This window comes from Capra hircus, chromosome 20 (assembly GCF_001704415.2).
Source record: "Capra hircus breed San Clemente chromosome 20, ASM170441v1, whole genome shotgun sequence".
Classification (NCBI taxonomy): domain Eukaryota; kingdom Metazoa; phylum Chordata; class Mammalia; order Artiodactyla; family Bovidae; genus Capra; species Capra hircus.
In genome coordinates, this window is record NC_030827.1 from 32,579,686 (window position 1) to 32,598,776 (window position 19,091).

Here is a 19,091-nt window from a genome sequence, read left to right on the forward strand (position 1 = left end):
CAGGCTAATTCTCCAGCAAAGCAGGAACACAGCCCTGAACATTAAAAGACAGGCTGCCCAAAGCGATACCAAAACCAGAGACACCCCAGAACTCACTACTGGACACTTCACTGTACTCCAGCGAGAAGAGATCCAGCTCCACCCACCAGAACATGGACGCAAGCTCCCCTAACCAGGACACCTGACAAGCCACTAGACCAACCCCATCTGCAGGGAGCAGGCTCCACAATAAAGAGGAACCACAAACTTCCAGCCTACAGAAAGGGCACCCCAAACACAACAATCTAAACAAAATGAATAGGCAGAGAAATATTCAGCAAGTAAAGAACATGATAAATGCCCACCAAACAAAAAGAGTAGGAGATCGGGAGTCTACCTGAAAAAGAATTCAGAATGATAATAAAGATGATCCAAAATCTTAAAAACAAAATGGAGTTACAGATAAATAGATCAGAGACAAGGATTGAGAAGATGCAAGAAATACTACAAGGACTTAGAAGAAATAAAGAGTCAATCAATAATGAATAATGCAATAACTGAGACCAACAGCACTCTGGAGGGAACCAACAGCAGAATAACTGAGGCAGAAGATAGGATAAGTGACATGGAAGACAGAATGGTAGGAATAAATGAAGCAGAGAGGAAAAAGTCCAGAAACAATAAATGCTGGAGAGGATGCGGAGAAAAGGGAACCCTCTTACTGTTGCTGGGAATGCAAACTAGTACAGCAACTATGGAGAACAGAGTGGAGATTCCTTAAAAAACTGAAAATAGAACTGCCATATAACCCAGCAATCTCAATGCTGGGCATACACATCAATGAAACCAGAATTGAAAGAGACATGTGTACCCCAATGTTCACTGCAGCACTGTTTACAATAGCTAGGACATGGAAGCAACCTAGATGTCCACTGGCAGACGAATGGATAAGAAAGTTGTGGTACATATACACAATGGACTATTACTCATATATTAAAAAGAACGCATTTGAATCAGTTCTAATGAGGTAGATGAAACTGGAGCCTATTATACAGAGTGAAGTAAGTCAGAAAGAAAAACACCAATACAGTATACTAATGCATATATATGGAATTTAGAAAGATGGTAATGACAACCCTATATGCTAGACAGCAAAAGAGACACAGATGTATAGAAGAGTCTTTTGGACTCTGTGGGGGAAGGTGAGGGTGGGATGATTTGAGACAATGGCATTGAAACATGTATATTACCATATGTGAAATAGATTTCCAGTCCAAGTTTGATGCATGAAACAGGGTACTCACAGCTGGTGCACTGGGATGGCCCGGAGGGATTGGATGCAGAGGGAGGTGGGAGGGCAGTTCAAGATAGGCCACACATGTACATCCGTGGCTGATTCATGTCAATGTATGGCAAAAAAAACACCACAATATTGTGAGGTAATTAGCCTCCAATTAAAATCAATTAGTTAATTTAAAAAATACAATGTAAATATCTTAACAAATACTTAACTGCTAAAAAATGCAGATTATCATCTGCTGCTGCTGCTGCTGCTGCTGCGTTGCTTCAGGCATGTCCGACTCTGTGCGATCCCATAGATGGCAGCCCACCAGGCTCCCCCGTCCCTGGGATTCTCCAGGCAAGAACACTGGAGTGGGTTGCCATTTCCTTCTCCAGTGCATGGAAGTGAAAAGTGAAAGTGAAGCCGCTCAGTCGTGCCCAACTCTTAGCTACCCAATGGATTGCAGCCCATCAGATCATCATCTGAGCTATCAGCAAGTCAGAGTGGTAACATCAAAGATGACTGATTACAGATCACCATAACAAATACAGTAAAAGAGAGCCTGAAATATTGTTAAGAATTATCAAAATGTGACAGAGATATTAAGTGAGCAAATGGTGCTGGAAAAATGGTGCTGATAGACATGTTCAGTGCAGGGTTGCCACAAAACTTCAATTTGTAAAATACACAGTTATCTATGAAACGTAATAAAGCAAAGTACAATAAAATGAGGTATGCCTATATCTTGAAAAGAATAAAAGATTACTTTTAAAATTTTTTCTTCTTTTAATTTCTTTTTAATACATATGACTGTTTCATCAAAAATTGATAACACTGTCTTCTGGAATTTACAATATATGTAAGTGCAACAGCTTCAGTGCATGCATACTCAAAGAACTGCTCAGTCATCTTCAACTCTTTGCAACCCCATGCGTATGTGCGTGCTCAGTCACTCAGTAGTGTCCAACTCTTCACAACCCCATGGACTGTAGCCCGTCAGGCTCCTCTATGGAATTTTCTGGGCAAAAACACTTAAGTGGGTTGTCATTTCCTTTTCCTCAGAGTTTTCCCGACCTAGGGATGGAACCTGTCTCTTGCATTGGCAGAAGGATTCTTTATCACTGTGCCTCAAGCCTACAATGACCTAAATTTGTACCTTAATAATATAAAAAAGTAAAATTGAAGTTCTATAATTTAAAAAGCAGAAAAATAGAGATTAGAGCATAAATCAATGAAATAGAATATAGAATAAATCAGTAAGACCAAAAGCTGGCTCTTTGAGAATAATAAAATCAATAAAACTCTAGCCAGATTGGTCATGAAGATAAAAAGAAAATAAATTACCAACATCAGCAAAGAATGAGGTAACATGTGCTTAGTCACTCAGTCATGCCCAACTCTTTGCAACCCCATGGACTGTAGCCTGCCAGGCTCCTCTGTCTATGAGGATTCTCCAGGCAAGAATACCTGAGTGGGTTGCCATGCCCTCCTCCAGGGGATCTTCCCAACACGGGGATTGAATCCAGGTCTCCTGCACTGCAGCCAGATTCTTTACCATCTGAGTCACCTAACTACACATAATTAAAAGTGGAGAGGATTTATTTTTGGCAGAATAGCATGAAGAGTACGATGTAATGGTTCCCCAGAGAAACTGGAGAAAATTAATTTTAAAAAATCATTAAAATCTAAGAGTACAGAGCAAAACAACAACAATAACAACAACAACAACAACTCAGTAAGAACAGTAAGAGTATGTGGGATTTGAACCAAGACATCCCTCCTCCAGCTCAGAAAGACAGAAACTCCATTCTAGACCAAGGCAGCCAAGGAAACAGCACTCTGTCCCCAAGTCAGAGGGCTTCCTTTCTAGGAAAAGCAGGACGTCAGCATTTCTCACTCTTCCCCCAACTACAAATGCTCAAGTTAAGGGATGGATAAGCGCACCGAAGATGTGAGAGCTCCTTTCTTCAGAATGGCACCCGCTTGTAGGATAGAGGCTCTTTCTTGGGCAGCACCACTGAGAATATAATGCTCTTTTCAACTGTAATTTTTAAATCCCTCAATTCCACTGAGATAGGAGGACTGTTTCCTCTGCAAAGTGGAAGCAATTAGTGAGCAGGAGGTCATATGATCATGAATGTCTCTGGAATATTTTCTTCATGAGCAAGGAAAAACATCTGGCTTTAGCACTTCATGAGCTTTCAGATAATTTGAAAACAGCAAGAATTTCCAGTTATTTTCACTGAATTAGTATTGAATAAGACAAAAAGTTAATTCCTACTATTTCAGAAAAGAAACGGAAATTGTATGGCCATACCAGTAAATGAAATTTCAGTGAATATTCCAATCTTTAAGCAATATATTTATTAAAAATAGATAAAACTTATTTTCTGATAACCAGTTAAGTACCCTTGAAAAGAACCTATTGAAAGCTTAGTAAAGTTGCTATTCCCCACGATGGCAATCTTTGAACTGAACAGAAGAGAAATCACGAAGAATGAGAGAGGCACAGACTTGGTGTGTTTTTTTTTTTTTTTTTCAGAATTTAATATTAAAAAATATATATATGAAAGTTTTTAAAAAATCTTAAAAGGTTCATTCTGGGGCCAAATCCTACCACTGAAACTTTTTTCTTGTAATTGATCTAAGGTAAAAAGTAAAAGTTATATAAAAATTAGAGTGGTGACAGCTGTCCAACATAAAGCCTACCTGCAAAAAGGCAGGGCAGAATGAGCTGACTTGAGCAAATATCCACACCACGACCTTAGTAACAAGTTTCAAATGCTTTCAGTTGCCAAGGTTGAAGAGGAGGATCATCTTGCATGCTTAGAGTCTACTTCTTCAAGAATCCACTGAATACCATTCAAAAAACCAGTTAAAGTTTCAGCCTCAGTGTCCTGGACCTATGAGCAAATAAAAAGAGATCATTTGCTAAGAAACTAAGCACAAATACTTATAATTATGTGGGACATTTTTCTGGACACTCAAAAATGAATAGGACTAAAATAATCCCAGTAAACTGTAGATAAATAACCAAGTTTTGTCTTCTAAAGAGTTTAGATTAAAAATATCATCTTCTCTTCTGTCTTATAATTACTATCAATATGAGGTTTATTACTTATCTTGGAACTCAGCTTTGATATCAAATATCTCCCACTGATTAAGCTACTAAAACTGACTTTTAGAATGCTATTCTTTTAAAAAGAATGAAAAGAAAGAATAAAGAAAAATAAAATCAATTAGAAATTAAAGTGAAAAATAAAATGAGATTTTTCTCACTAGAGAAAATAGAACCTTACCATCCATGGGTAGTTTAGATGATTCAGACGCAGCTCATGGGCCAAATAAAAACAGGGCATTCTTTTTACATTAGCTTGAGAAATACAAGATAAAACCAACATTGGTCTCCCGGAAGATCCAAAAGCTGGATCAGTCATTGCCATAATACGAGAAAATTCATCTTGCCATTCATGTCCTAAGGAATGTAGTTAAAATCCTTAATTTTCATTACTTAAAAAAAAATAAAAAAATTGAAAACTATAAAAATTACCAGGATCCAAACATAATAAACTGCATCTACCCCTCTATTGCTGTGTTCATTTACTGATCTTTCATAAAACTACATTAATCAGCCTTGCAAGGATCAGAATTTAGATGAGATCAGAGAGAACAAAAACAGTACCACTTACATGTTTCTATGGTTTAAAAGCAAAACTACTCTAATAAAAGTATTTTCTTCTCACAAATTCTGTAGCCATCACTACCCTTTCTTTCAAAGGCCAGAGTTTCTAAAATTTAAACATATGATTGAGTCTAGCTTTTTTTATTGAAACCAAAAATCTCTGCCTTTCAGTGGAGTGGCAGTCATCGACATTTGGTGGTGGGCAGAATTCTAAAATAACCCTAATAACTCAAATTCTTTTCTATTCCCTCCTCTGAGTGTGGGAAGAATCTCTAAATACATGGGATATCACCAACATGGTTAGGCTATATTACAAGACACAGCTGACTTCAAGAAAGGGAGACTATAATCAGTGAGCCTAGTCTAGTCAGGTAAGCCCTTAAAACAGATGAGATTCTTCCTAGTCAAGAGAGATCCTCCATTGCTGGATTTGAAGACAGAGGGGTCACATGGCAAATGAAGATGGCCTGTGAAGCTGAGAGCAGCCCCCATCTGACAGCCAGCAAGGAAACAGGGACCTCAGATCTACAAAAGTAAGCTGAATTCAGTCAATAATCTGAGTGAGCTAGATAGCAGATTTTTCCCCAGAACCTCCAGAAAGGGATGTAACCCATCTCTCACCCTAACTTCAGCCTATGAGACACTTGGCTGAGAACCCAGCCATGCTGTATTCAGACTTCTGACATAAAGAACTCTGAGCTAATAAACAGATGCATTTTTAAGCCACCAGGTTGGCAGTAATTTGTTATATATTAATAGAAAACAAACAAACACTGAATGCAATTATCAACACAGTACTTTTAAATCTATCACATATTTACTGAATTTTGACTTGTCCCCTCTATTCTTTGTTCTTTTTGCCTTCTTTTCCTGTGATCTTTTGAACTGACTTCTTTAATGATTACATTTTATCTTCACTACTGGCTTATTTAATTATATCTGTTACACTTTTTTAGTGGTTGGTTGCTCAAAGATTTACAAAGTTTATTTTAAGCTTACAACAGTCTACTTTTAAAAAGTATTATACAACTTCACATATAGAAACTTACAATACAACATTTCCATTTCTGACTTTCCATGCTGTGTAATATTGTTACAATATATTTTATTTTAAAAAATATGTTTTCCTTTAAATAATGATAAAGAAATTAAACTTAGAAAAAAAATTTATGTATAGCTATACTGTTTCTATCTCAAGGCTTTTTCTTTCTTTCTGTAAATGTAGTTTTCCACCTGGTATACTATTCTCCCTGAAGTTTCCTTTAATATTTATTGTAATAAAAATTTGCTGACTGAACTTTCTCAGATTTTGTCTAAAAAAATATCTTGATTTTGCCTTCATTTTGAAAGATATCTGCTGGATATTATCCCCCCCATCCCACCTTTTGCAATACTATAAAGATTTCCCTTCATTACTATCTCATTTACAGCAAAATTCTATCAGAAAGTCTCTGTTCTTATCTTTGGTCCTCTATATGTATGTTTTGCTTTGCCCTGGCTGCCTTCATGATATTCTCTTTATCTTTTGTTTTCACCAGTTTGGCTATGATGTATCTGTATTTTTTATTTATAACAGCTGGAGTTCTTTGAGAATCTTCAATCTGTGGTTTATGTCTTTCAGTAATCTGAAATAGATTTGGTCATTATTTACTCAGAAATTTTTTTCCCTGTTCTTACTCCCTTCATATTTTGGGACTCCAATCACATATAAATTGAATCGGGGTCCACATACCACACACTATATTTTTATAAGTAAGTATTTTGGTAAAAACCGCCAAGCCCATTCATTCACAAACTGTCTATGGCTACTTCTGCACTATAGTATCAGAGCTGAGTAACTGTAAGAGATTATATGGCTCACATGCCTAAAATATGTACTACCTAGACCTTTAAGAAAATGTCAACCCCTGAGTTAGAACACTTCATTGGTTTTCCCCAGCTCTTGCTCTGCCCTCCACTACCAATTTTTTTCCTTTTTAAAAATTTTTATTTTTTAATTAATTTCTGGCTATGCTGGGTCTTCGTTGCTATGTGGGCTTTTCTCTAGTTGTGGCAAGTGGGGGCTACTCTCTAATTGCAGTACACAGGCTTATCGCTGCAGTGCCTTCTCTTGTTGCAGAGCACAGACTCTAGGGTGCATGGGTTTCAATAACTGCAGCACACAGGCTCAGTAGTTGTGATTCCCAGACTCTAGGACAAAAGCTCAGTTACTCCATAGCATGTGGGATCTTCCTGGACCAGGGATCAAACCCATGTCTCCTGCATTGACAGGTGGATTCTTGACCACTGAGCCACCAGGGAACCCATCTCTTTAATTTGAGTAATTTTAATTGATCTATCTTCACATTCACAAAAGGTTTCCTTCATTGATATGTCCATTGAAGGAACTATTCACCTGTTGTATTTTTGGTATTTAGCAAACCCATTTTACTTTTTCATAGCTTCTTTCCCTCTGCTGAAAATCTCTATTTGTTCACATATATTGGTCACTTTTTTTTACTAGATTCTTCAACATATTAATCATAGTTCTTTTTATGTCCTTTTCTGAGGGTGCCAATATTGAGGCCATTTCTGGGTCTAGTTCCATTGACTGCTTTATCTCTTAAGAATGGGTCATTTTTTTTTTTTTTGGTATCTTATACTTTTTAATTTAATGCTAGATGTTTTATGTGGAAGAACAGAAGAGACTGAGGTAAAAAGGATTTACTTCTACAAACGGGTATGCTTCTTCTCCTGTTAGGCCATTTATGCAGTGAGACAAGTCCAATTAGTCAATAGTTGAGCTGCATTTGGTTTTTGTTGTTATAGATAATTTCAGTGCACTGTAAACTGTAAATGCTTTCAACAGTGGACTGCTTCTACCTTTTTCCAAGTGAGAATAATATATTGCATATTTATGCCCTACCTTGTTCACAAAGGGTTTGGAAAAGAAATTACAATTTTGGCTTATGGCCCAATAGTATTCTATTTTCATGTTATTTATCAATGTGAATGGCAATTATTCAGAATATATGGAGAGTGTTCTTAACTAATCCACTTTATTAAACACTCCACCAACTCCACCAACTCTACTAACTCACAATCTACTATCTGGATGATTAAAATAACATAAAATTTTTCATTTACCTGCATAAATTATTTGAATAAGGCCAAAAGCAAACAAAATATCAATAACTAAAAGTACAGAAGCATAAAACAACAAAAAATACTATGTAGTTATAGTAGCAAACTTCAGTGTGCATCAGAATTCTGTAAAGTTTGTTTAAACAAACAGAGCCAAGACACAACCCACATCTATGAGTCATAATCCATCAGGATAGGAATCAGGCTGCCATGTTTTTAACAAGATCCACAGGTGATCCTAACGCACGTCAAGGTCTGAGAATCCAATATTGATAGTAATAATATTAACAGAATCACATTGATAAAATTAGCCATGATATTCTTAATAAGCCACAATAAAGCCTATAAAAATACTTTATTATTTGCTTTGCAAAGAAAGTGCTTTTAAAAAGAAAATAAGATAATGCTTACTTTTATGAGCTTCAGCATTTGCAACATAGATGAACCCATCAACAACTTCACACACCTTCTGAATTTGTGGAATTACACTGTACCGGCTCCCTTGTTGATCGTCCCCTTCATTCTGTATATTGAACATCTTGTTAACTGCACTTGTATGTTCTTCTCTTGCTCTATCTCTTTCCTTTCTATAAGAAAAATGTAAATATAAAACATAAACAGACACTAAACAGACTTCAGCCCCTCTAAAATATTCTATCACTGATGCCTCAGGTAGGCTGCTAAGTAGGTAGCCTTACCTTGTAGTTGAATATAGTATTAGGATGTTGAATTTATGTTGATTGTTCAACTGAAAACTAACTCCTGATCCAATACCTAAAGGAGAAAATTACAATTATCAAAACAAAAAATAAAGATAGCAAATGATGACAATGCAAAAATTACTTAATATAAAAAGAGCAAACAAAAAACTATGACAAGTCATATATAGCTTTGGAATAAAATGTTTATGTTGAAGAAAAGATGCTATATGCAATTTTCATTCACAAAATAGTAAATTATGGATACAGAATAAAAAACTCTTAGGCTTTAACATTGCTTTTTTTTACCATCATCACTACCATCATTAACTTTATTATCATCCTATCAGTAGCAGCTGCATCATAACAACTACTTCTACTTATCCTCAAGACTGACTTAGTTTCACTTTTTTTATGTTTCTCATTAGTCTCATACTCCACGTATACATTCAGCCAAATGGGTTTTTCCCCTGCACTCTGAAAAGGCATTTTTAAATTCATGGTGTCTTAGAAAATTGAAGAAATACGGCAAACACTGAAATTTGGAATTAGATTTGAGCTAGAATTTGTCACATATACCCATGTTTCTGTGAGCCTTGGTTTTGACACTGAAATATAGAAATAATACACATTTTTTAGGGTTACTGTAAGCATTACATACATAACTGATAAGTAACAGGTGCCAAATATTACTTCTTACTATATTTTATATCTAAATCATTCAACATTATTATTTGTCTTTCTTTCTTAACTCTTTCCCTCCTTTGTGTTAACACTCGGGTTGATTCTCCTTTTGCCTTCTGCAAAGATCTCCTCCTCTTTGGCTTTGTGTCTTTTTGCTATATATTAATAAACATCCTTTTAGATCTGTCTACTCTTCTCCATTCCCACCCCACACCTTTAATTTAAATATCATCATCTCTCACCTGAACTTCTGTAATCATTTCTAACTATGCTCCTAAATCCACTTCTGTTCCCTACTATCCAATCTTCTGACAGCAGTTGGAGAGATTGCTTTAAAATGTCTTTAATTATCTCTCTTCTCTTCAAAGCTGCTGCTCTTCAGATAACTAAAAGTTTAACATAATATGGCCTCTACTTACTCATTGTGTTGTGCTTAGTCACTCAATTGTGTCCGACTCTTTGCAACCCCATGGACTGTAGCCCACCAGGCTCCTCAGTCCATGGGGATTCTCCAGGCAAGAATACTTGAATGGGTTGCCATGCCCTTCTCCAGGGGATCTTCCCAACCCAGGGATTGAACCCAGGTCTCCTGCATTGCAGGTGATTCTTTGCTATCTGAGCCACCAGGGAAGCCCAAGAACAACTCCATCTTTCATATCCTTAATCCCTGCATTATAATCAATCTAGACATTTAAAGAAGCCATGCCATACTATCTTACATCACCATTTCAGGCAACACATTACATAGAGATCCTACCAGGGTCTGTAAGCATTTCAGGCAAAGTGGCCCTTAGTCTTCCACCACCAGGGGACTTCCCAAAGATATCATAAAAACATTCTACTATGTTGGGAAAGATGGAAGTCAGGAGGAGAAGGGGACAACAGAGGACGAGATGGTTGGATGGTGTCACTGACTCAATGGATATGCATTTTGAGCAAGCTCCAGCAGATGGTGAAGGAAGCCTGGCACACTCCAGTCCATGGGATTGCAAAGAATCAGACATAACTGAGTAACTGAACAACAACCATGCCTCTGATCTTTGTTTTCATCAGTTTAACTTCCAGAAACTACCTTCTCAACACATCTAACCTCAGTCCAGTAAGATTTGCATGCTGTTTTGCCCCACCTTGCCAATGACTCATCCCTTTATCCTTCCCTACGTCAAGGCTGTATATTGTCACTCTGCTTATTTAACTTATATGCAGAGTACATCATGAGAAACGCTGGACTGGAAGAAACACAAACTGGAATCAAGATTGCCGGGAGAAATATCAATAACCTCAGATATGCAGATGACACCACTCTTATGACAGAAAGTGAAGAGGAACTAAAAAGCCTCTTGATGAAAGTGAAAGAGGAGAGCGAAAAAGTTGGCTTAAAGCTCAACATTCAGAAAACAAAGATCATGGCATCCGGTCCCATCACTTCATGGGAAATGATGGGGAAACAGTAGAAACAGTGTCAGACTTTATTTTGGGGGGCTCCAAAATCACTGCAGATGGTGACTGCAGCCATGAAATTAAAAGACACTTACTCCTTGGAAGAAAAGTTATGACCTAGATAGTATATTCAAAAGCAGAGACATTACTTTGCCAACTAAGGTCCGTCTAGTCAAGGTATGGTTTTTCCTGTGGTCATGTATGGATGTGAGATTTGGACTGTGAAGAAGGCTGAGTGCCGAAGAATTGATGCTTTTGAATTGTGGTGTTGGAGAAGACTCTTGAGAGTTCCTTGGACTGCAAGGAGATCCAACCAGTCCATTCTGAAGGAGATCAACCCTGGGATTTCTTTGGAAGGAATGATGCTAAAGCTGAAGCTCCAGTACTTTGGCCACCTCATGCAAAGAGTTGACTCATTGGAAAAGACTCTGATGCTGGGAGGGATTGGGGGCAGGAGGAGAAGGGGACGACAGAGGATGAGATGGCTGGATGGCATCACGGACTCGATGGACGTGAGTCTGAGTGAACTCCAGGAGATGGTGATGGACAGGGAGGCCTGGGGTGCTGCGATTCATGGGGTGGCAAAGAGTCGGACACGACTGAGCGACTGAACTGAACTGAACTGAACCTTGCAGGATCTGAAGCACAGTTAGACTGGCAATTTCAAACAATCACAATTACTCTGCAGAATGAAATGGCTATTTCATAATCAGCCAATTCCCCCATATCCCCAACCTCTTATTGAAATGGGATCCTTCCACCTCATGACCCAACCTGAAACTGGCCTGTGCCTAGGTGCTGCTTCTCTTGCAGTGGGCTTCTAGTAACTAAACTGCTTATTCTCTCACATCTCAGGGTACAGAGAAAAGTGCTCTCTTTACTTCTCAATGCCATGTCTTAAACCATTACTCACCAACCCTCTTGAAAAAACTCCACCTCTTTGAGACACACACACCATTTAGCTCTAATACCATCTCCCCATCCTTAACCTGGTCACTTATGAATCTACTTTTGATAATCCCTTTCTCCAAACATTCGTTGAAGATTATATCACCTGGCTCACAATCTTCTTTATTCTCAGAAACTTCCAAGTTCACATGGACTTCATATGATTCCCAAATCTTCATTTCTAGCCCAGATCTTTGAGACATGAATGCATAAAGTATTCCATAAAATAATTCATTTATTCATCAAATACATATTGAGTATCTACTATGTGCCTAGCACTACAGATACAACTAAGAATAAAGCTGACAAGAGAGACTTCCCTGGTAGTCCAGTGGTTGAGAATCCATCTGCCAATGCAAGGGATATAGTCCGGAATGATCGCACATGTCACAGAGCAACTAAGTCTGTGCACCACAACTACAGAGCCTGCAAGCTGCAACTACTGAGCTTGAATGCTGTAACTACTGACACCTGCATATCTAAAGCCCATGCTCTGCAACAAAAGAAGCCACCAAAATGAGAAACCTGGGCATTGTAATGAAGAGTAGCCCCAGGGTCACCGCAACTAGAAAAAGCCCACAGGCAGGAGCAAAGACACAGGCAGCCAAAAATAATTTAGAAAACAGAAACGAAAAAACCTCTTAAGAAAAACAAGGCTGAGATTTCTGGTCTAATGGGACTCACATTCAAATGGCTAGCTTATAGCAGGCATCTCTGCTTGTATAAAAAGTTTCTCTTCCTACTCCTGTGTCTCCTTAATCTAGAGAATGACACCATCATCCAATATGAAAATAAGAGCCAGAAACCAGGAATTATCCTTACTACTGCTGCTACACATTGAGTCAATTACATATCCTTCATATTTTATTCACAATATTATAGTGGTTTCTTAGTGGGTATTCATGCCTTTGGAGCTCCTTCTAATCAATTTTCCACTCAGGAGCCAGAGTAATCTATCTAAAATGCCATCTTGATCATCTTACTTCTCTGCTTCAAATCCTTCAATATAATGCTTAAGTTTGACACATAAGCATCTTCTCACTTGGCCCCACTCTAAACACACAGAGCTACTTCAAGTGTCTCATGCACACCCAGAACTTTGAGAATTTAGAGATGCAGTTCTCACTGCTTAGAATATTTTGCCCTTTTTTTGATGGCTTACTCCTGCTTATCAAAATGACTCATATATGGCATCATGTTCAATGCAGAGCTTTCTATGACCCTTACCTTTCTACACAGAAGCTCATTACACTATATTCTAATCACCTGTATACATGTCTCTGCCCTCACCTAGACTAATCACATTTCAGGGCAAAGAGGAGATTTTTGATGTTGTTTGTTTTAAATCACTGCATCTTTAGTATCTAATAGGTACCCTCAACAAATGAAAACGTAAAGCAGAAGCTAGACCACTATTACACGTTTATTATAAATCCTACTTACCAAATTAACTACATGGTTGTTGTTCCTGTTGTTTTTCGTAGAAATAAAGGTAAGGTGACAATTTAGCTCTTTTTTGAAATTCCAAGACATATCAAAGTACTTTGAATATAGTAGATGCTGAGTGGTTTTTACCGTAACATTCTTTTAAAATATGGTACAACATTTTGACAACTACAATTTGCTTTCACATAATCTCATATTTTAGACTGAGGAAGTAAGAGAAAGCTTACCTCTTATAAAAAAGTAAATTAATTCTTTCAGTCCATAGAGACATGAGGGCTCCCATCCATCAAATTAGTACATTTCATTACATCAAAGAGTTAAATAATTAAAAAACTAATTTTTTTTCTATGTAATACTAGAGTCAAGCTCAAAGTGTTTGAATTATTATGAATTGTACATTAACATGAAAATTACCATCAATCTGCCTCTGAGGCAAACCAGCTGTCGGGCAAAGTTCCTCCGAAGACATCAAACTCAACACCAAAGATGTATTTAGTTCTTCCAAACCTGGTCCAAACATGGCAAATCGTGGTTCATTCTGAATGATCAATGAGTGTAAAAATGAGCTGACAGCTCCATACATAGGACGGCTAGATTTTGAAGATCTTCTTGTATGTGGACAGCACATTTTATAGCTGTATAAAATTGTCACAATTAGAAAATTAACACAAATACTTACTTAACCATTTATTCATTCAACAATATATAATGCATCGAAAACTTGCTAGACAAGAGGGATACAATAGTTACCGTCCTAATCCTCATGGAGGGCAGTGGAGGACAGATACTATTGTATCAATAATACATATGTCAAGCGCTATGATAGTAAAAGCACAAGGTGCTATGGGAGTGGTAGTGGTTAAGTAACTGAGGAAGTCTTCCCCAGGAAGTGGTTACTTTCTATTTTTTCATTTAGATTCTCTCATGAAACACTTGGTCTAACATGTGTTGTAATGGTTAAAATTCACTACATAGAGCAGTGATTCTCAACCTGGGGAGATTTTGTAGCCTCTGGGAACATCTGCTAATGTCTGGAGACATTTTTGTTATCACAACTGCAGGGGGAGTAGGGCAGTGCTACTGACATCTAACAGATCATGGGATGCTATTAAACATGCTACAATGCACACACAAGACAGTTCCCATAACACCCGGTGCAAAATGTCAGTAGTGCAAAGACTGAGAAACCCTGCACTAAACTACATAGATAGTTAGCATAAATATGTCCTTAGAGGTAGAAAAGAAAAAAAAATACTAAAAGCTACCAATGTAACTGAATTTCTTAGAGTACTTCCATTAACACTAACAGTTCAATAAGTACTTATTACAGGTTACCTAGAAAACTAAGAATCGTGTGAAAGAAACAACTTTCTCAATAGCCATAAATTTCTAAACAAGTGATTCAACATGTCATTGAAAATTAAAACAAAGTTGCTCAAATCTAAATAATACCTAAAACTCTTTAAGTCAAGCTGGTTAAGACAATCACTAACTTTATAAGAAAATCATCTTTACTTAGGAATCTTGTAATTTAACAAGGAAAAAAAAAGTCAATGTTGCAGCTGGGTAGATTCGGCCAAGCCTCACTTTAATTAGTCATATAAGCCACTTATAGTCTGAACTTCAGTTTTTAAAATTTGCATTATTTGAGCAATAACAATCAACCCAAGATCACAAGAATCAGAAATAATTTATATGCTCACAAATGGTCATGTTGTTTGCCACTAAATCGTTTCTCTCCAACCCCATGGACTGCAGCCCGCCAGGCTCCCCTGTCCTTGACTATCTCCCAGAGTTTGCTCAGATTCATATCCATTGAGTCAGATCACAAATGTTCGTTACTATGATTATTACCATCCCTATGAAAACACGGTTCCACAGCACCACAGATACACCTGATGTCTTGGCTGGCTGTGGGACAATGTAGGAGTAACCAGCAACTGAGACTACAGTGCTGTGCTGTTTAGCCACTAAGTCGTGTCTGACTTTTGAGTACCTGTGGAGTACAGCCTGGCAGGCTCCTCTGTCCATGGGATTTTCCAGGCAAGAATACTGGAGTGGGTTGCCATTTTCTCCTCCAGGGCATCTTCCTGACCCAGGGATTGAACCTGCATCTCCCGCACTGCAGAAGGATTCTTTACCACTGAGCCATCACTTGTTAAAATTATACACATGCACATTTTAGTCAACGAGTCTCACAGGACTTGATGTAATGGCATCTGTATTGGAATAAGGATTCTAAATAACTTAAAATATGGGGGAAAAAATAAAAACCACATGTAGCTAGTAAGTCTAGCACAGGAAAACAATCCTCACCTAAAGCATAAATATTCTTTTTTTTTAGGTGCTATCTTCTGTCACAGACTTTTTTTTTTTTTTTGGCTCTACAGTAGATCCTGAATGACGTTATTTAACCTAATCCCCAATTCTTACAAAAGGACCCTTAGACCCAAAATTCATGCTACAAATTTGTAGGAGGACCAAGACTAACTTAGGCTACTGACTTGCTATAATCAAATTAATATCTTCTTTTTAATTCATAAAACTAGATACTTACACTGCCATGTAGTCAAAAAATGCACCATTGGTAACCTCAGATATAGGCTTTTTTAAGATTTCTAGATCTGGGAGAGACTTCCAGTCAACAGAAGACCAAGAAGGAAGATCCCGCAACAGAAAATATCTCCACAGAATTGGATCTCGGACAGTTTCATTCCAATAATGACTTGTACTTCCCAACTGACATAGATCATGAGGTGAAAGAAATGACAAAATATATAGCTGTACATCAATCTGAAACAGAGGGAAGCAGCAGGTAGATAAAGCGGATGAATAATTTACCTTGGCAGATAGGTTTTTTTGAAAAATAAATTATAAATTAACAGTTATACTGGGAAACTAAAGGTCAATTGAACAATCTATCGTTTTAATAATTAAATTTATCACAATAAATTACAAAAATAACAAACAATTTTTATACTAAATAGCAAAAGATCAACTTAACAGTCATTATCTTTAATAATGAAATTTACCATGCTGAAGTTAATTTCCTGCCTCAGGGTAGAATCATAATGAACACTTCATTTTGACACACTGAAACATTCCTGAAAAACCACCCATTGTTCTGGTATTTTTCAAGCAAAATAATCAGTTTATTTAATTTCTCCTCATGAATATTCTACCACGTTATTTGCATTAAATTACTTAATGAAATAATATATTCTTCAAAATAAAATCTTTATCAAGTGAACAAACTTCTGATTTTATCATTAGATCAAATCAAAGAGTATCTCTGTCACCTGTGTTCTTCTGTAAAAATGTTAACTCTGCAAGGAGAAGCGTGGAGGAAATTTAAGCCTGCAGTTTTCAATTTCTGATGTACCTCAGAGGGAAGTGACAACAGTCCAGCTAAGATACAGAATTTTAATTTCTAAGATATTCTTCTCTCGCCGTTTTCCCATCTTTCTAAAAAGTTTAACAAAGAATGAGGTATGTAATTCTCAAGGCCTGCTGTAACTTGAGGCCCTTGTAACTTAGTTACTTAATTTCACTTGTGGGTTTTGTTACTTGAAATACACGGTCAGACTAGCCGCAAAACCGTCAGAGTGTGTTTTGATATGAGAAGCCTAGGATGAACGATGCTGCGAACACAGACGCTGAATGCTGTCCATGCTTTCCAAGAATGTCTGGAATGGTCTCAGCATTTCCTCAACCGGATGTTCAGGGTGCCTCAGTTCCCAGGCTCGTTCTGGGGGAGAAAACCTGCGGGGGAGCTGGCAGGTTACCAGGGCGCTCCTTGCAGGCGGGTTTCGCAGCAACCTTCGGTCCGGCTGCCAGGCACCAAGCGTCAACGCTAAGGCGTCTCTTTTCAACTGCTGCCCCACAGGTGGCGACAACGCCCGTAAAGCTGCATGGACCGAGCCAGACACAGGCTGGGCCCAGCGGGCTACCCCCTCCCCGGGCCCTCAAGAGGCCGCCCCAGCGAGCGCCCCTCCCTCGATTCCTCGCGGGCGGCGACCGACGCTCACCGGCAGCCGCGTCAGAGAACTGGCCTCCTCGTCCGCCTCCTCTGCGGAGGCCCTCGGAGCCGCCCTCTCCTTGCCAACAGACTGCCAGAAGTTCCTCCAGCCGCTAAGGAAGGCCGCCTCCAGGCGGCCCCAGTCGCTGTGAGAAGGCTGAGGAGAGCTCCCTCGGCTGCCAGGGTCGCTTCCTGCCATGGCTGCCTACGCCTGTCCGGACGCGCCGCAGAGTGACGCGACGCAACCGCGCCCCGCCTCCTCCCCCTTTCCTTCCTCCTCCCCCTTCCCTTCCCCCTCCCCGCTCCGCTCCCTGCGTTTCCCCCAACCTCCTGCCCTCCTGCCCCGGTCCCACCCCAGAAGAAGCCTCCAGAGCCGGGGAGAGAAAGGAGAGATGGCCCAATTGAGCGTGGTTCGCAGCGGAGCTGGAAGCTCCCACCAGAAATCACTGCGCCCCTCACTTAAGGCCGCAACCTCAGGCCCTCTGACCTCACCCATTGATATAAGATCTCTCGCCCTTTGCCCCTCTATAACTGCGTTACTTCACCCAAGGCTGTCCTGTATGGAACTCATTTCCTCTTTGCCTGGGTCTGGGCGACTCTTACTTATGCAATAGCTGGCCGTCTACACTATTTGGTGCTTAATGCCTGATGCTGGGAAAGACTGAAGGCAGGAGGAGAAGACAGAGGATGAGATGGTTGGATGGCATCACCAACTGATGGACATGAGTTTGACCAAGCTCCTGGAGTTGGTGATGGACAGGGAAGCCTGGTGTACAGTAGTCCATTGGGTCACAAAGAGTCGGACAGGGCTGAGCCACTGAACTGAAAAGTGAAACCTGGTTTAACTTACTGTCAACCTGCAGTTTCCAGGACGTACAGCTACCCATTCTCTTCGTGAAAACAATCAACTATGGAGATTTCTAAATTTCAGAATCAGCCTCTGCCCACCATTGTCTTATCTCAATTGTTAAAACATTCTCTCATGTATTACCCAAATCACCCATATTAAAAAAATCCTTTTTCTTGTTGCTGTTGCACACTTTTTGAAGTATTGACTTATAACGTGTTAATTTCTGGTGTGCAGCAAACTGACGCAGTTATATGTATATATATACTTTATATGTATATATAAACTTTTTTATATTCTTTTCTGCTACAGTTTAACAGTTCCCTGTGCTATTCAGTAGGATCTTGTTGTTTATCCATTCTATATATAATAGCTTGCTTCTCCCCCTTCATCCCTCCCCCACCCACTATCCCTTCAGCCGAAAGTCTGTGGTCCATCTCTGTGAGTCTGTTTTGAAGATATGTTCATCTGTGTCACGTTTTAGTTTCCACACATAAGTGATATGGTATTTGTCTTTCTCTGACTTCACTCTGTTTACTCTACGTCCAGTCATGTTGCTGCAAATGGCATCATTTTCTTTTTTATGATTCAGTAATATTCCATTGTATGTGTATATACCACATCTTTCTCCATTCATCTGTCCATGGACATTCAGTTGCTTCCATGTCATGGCTAGTGTGAATACTGCTGCTATGAACATGGGGTACATGTATTTTTTGAATTATAGTTTTGTCCAGATATGTGCCCAAGAGTGGGAAATTAATCCCATTTTTTTTTAATAGTCTTCAAAAATAGAACAGAGGATCAGCAACTTCACAAAACCATTTAAGCCTGTAAGGATCATGATAGGCTACAGGAAACATATATAAGTTGTGTGTATTTATACAAATAGTTAAATATATGTTTAACATAATATTCATCTCTATCTGTATCTATATCCGTAT

General features: G+C 38.7%; 1 protein-coding gene across 2 annotated transcripts; it reads right to left on the reverse strand.

Moving 5' to 3' along the window:
• FBXO4 (F-box protein 4) lies at positions 3,797–18,267 on the reverse strand. 2 transcript variants are annotated; one of them, XM_018065767.1, is made up of 7 exons: positions 17,311–18,262; positions 15,840–16,075; positions 13,697–13,917; positions 8,765–8,840; positions 8,478–8,653; positions 4,561–4,736; positions 3,797–4,164 (listed from the first exon to the last, which is right to left on the reverse strand). In XM_018065767.1, exons 1-7 carry the CDS (start codon positions 17,497–17,499, stop codon positions 4,075–4,077), a joined length of 1,164 nt encoding a protein of 387 aa, XP_017921256.1. In that variant the 5' UTR covers positions 17,500–18,262; the 3' UTR covers positions 3,797–4,074. The 2 variants fall into 2 exon arrangements, with proteins under 2 accessions (XP_017921256.1, XP_017921257.1); XM_018065768.1 differs by lacking the exon at positions 4,561–4,736 and having other exon boundaries at positions 4,054–4,164; positions 17,311–18,267.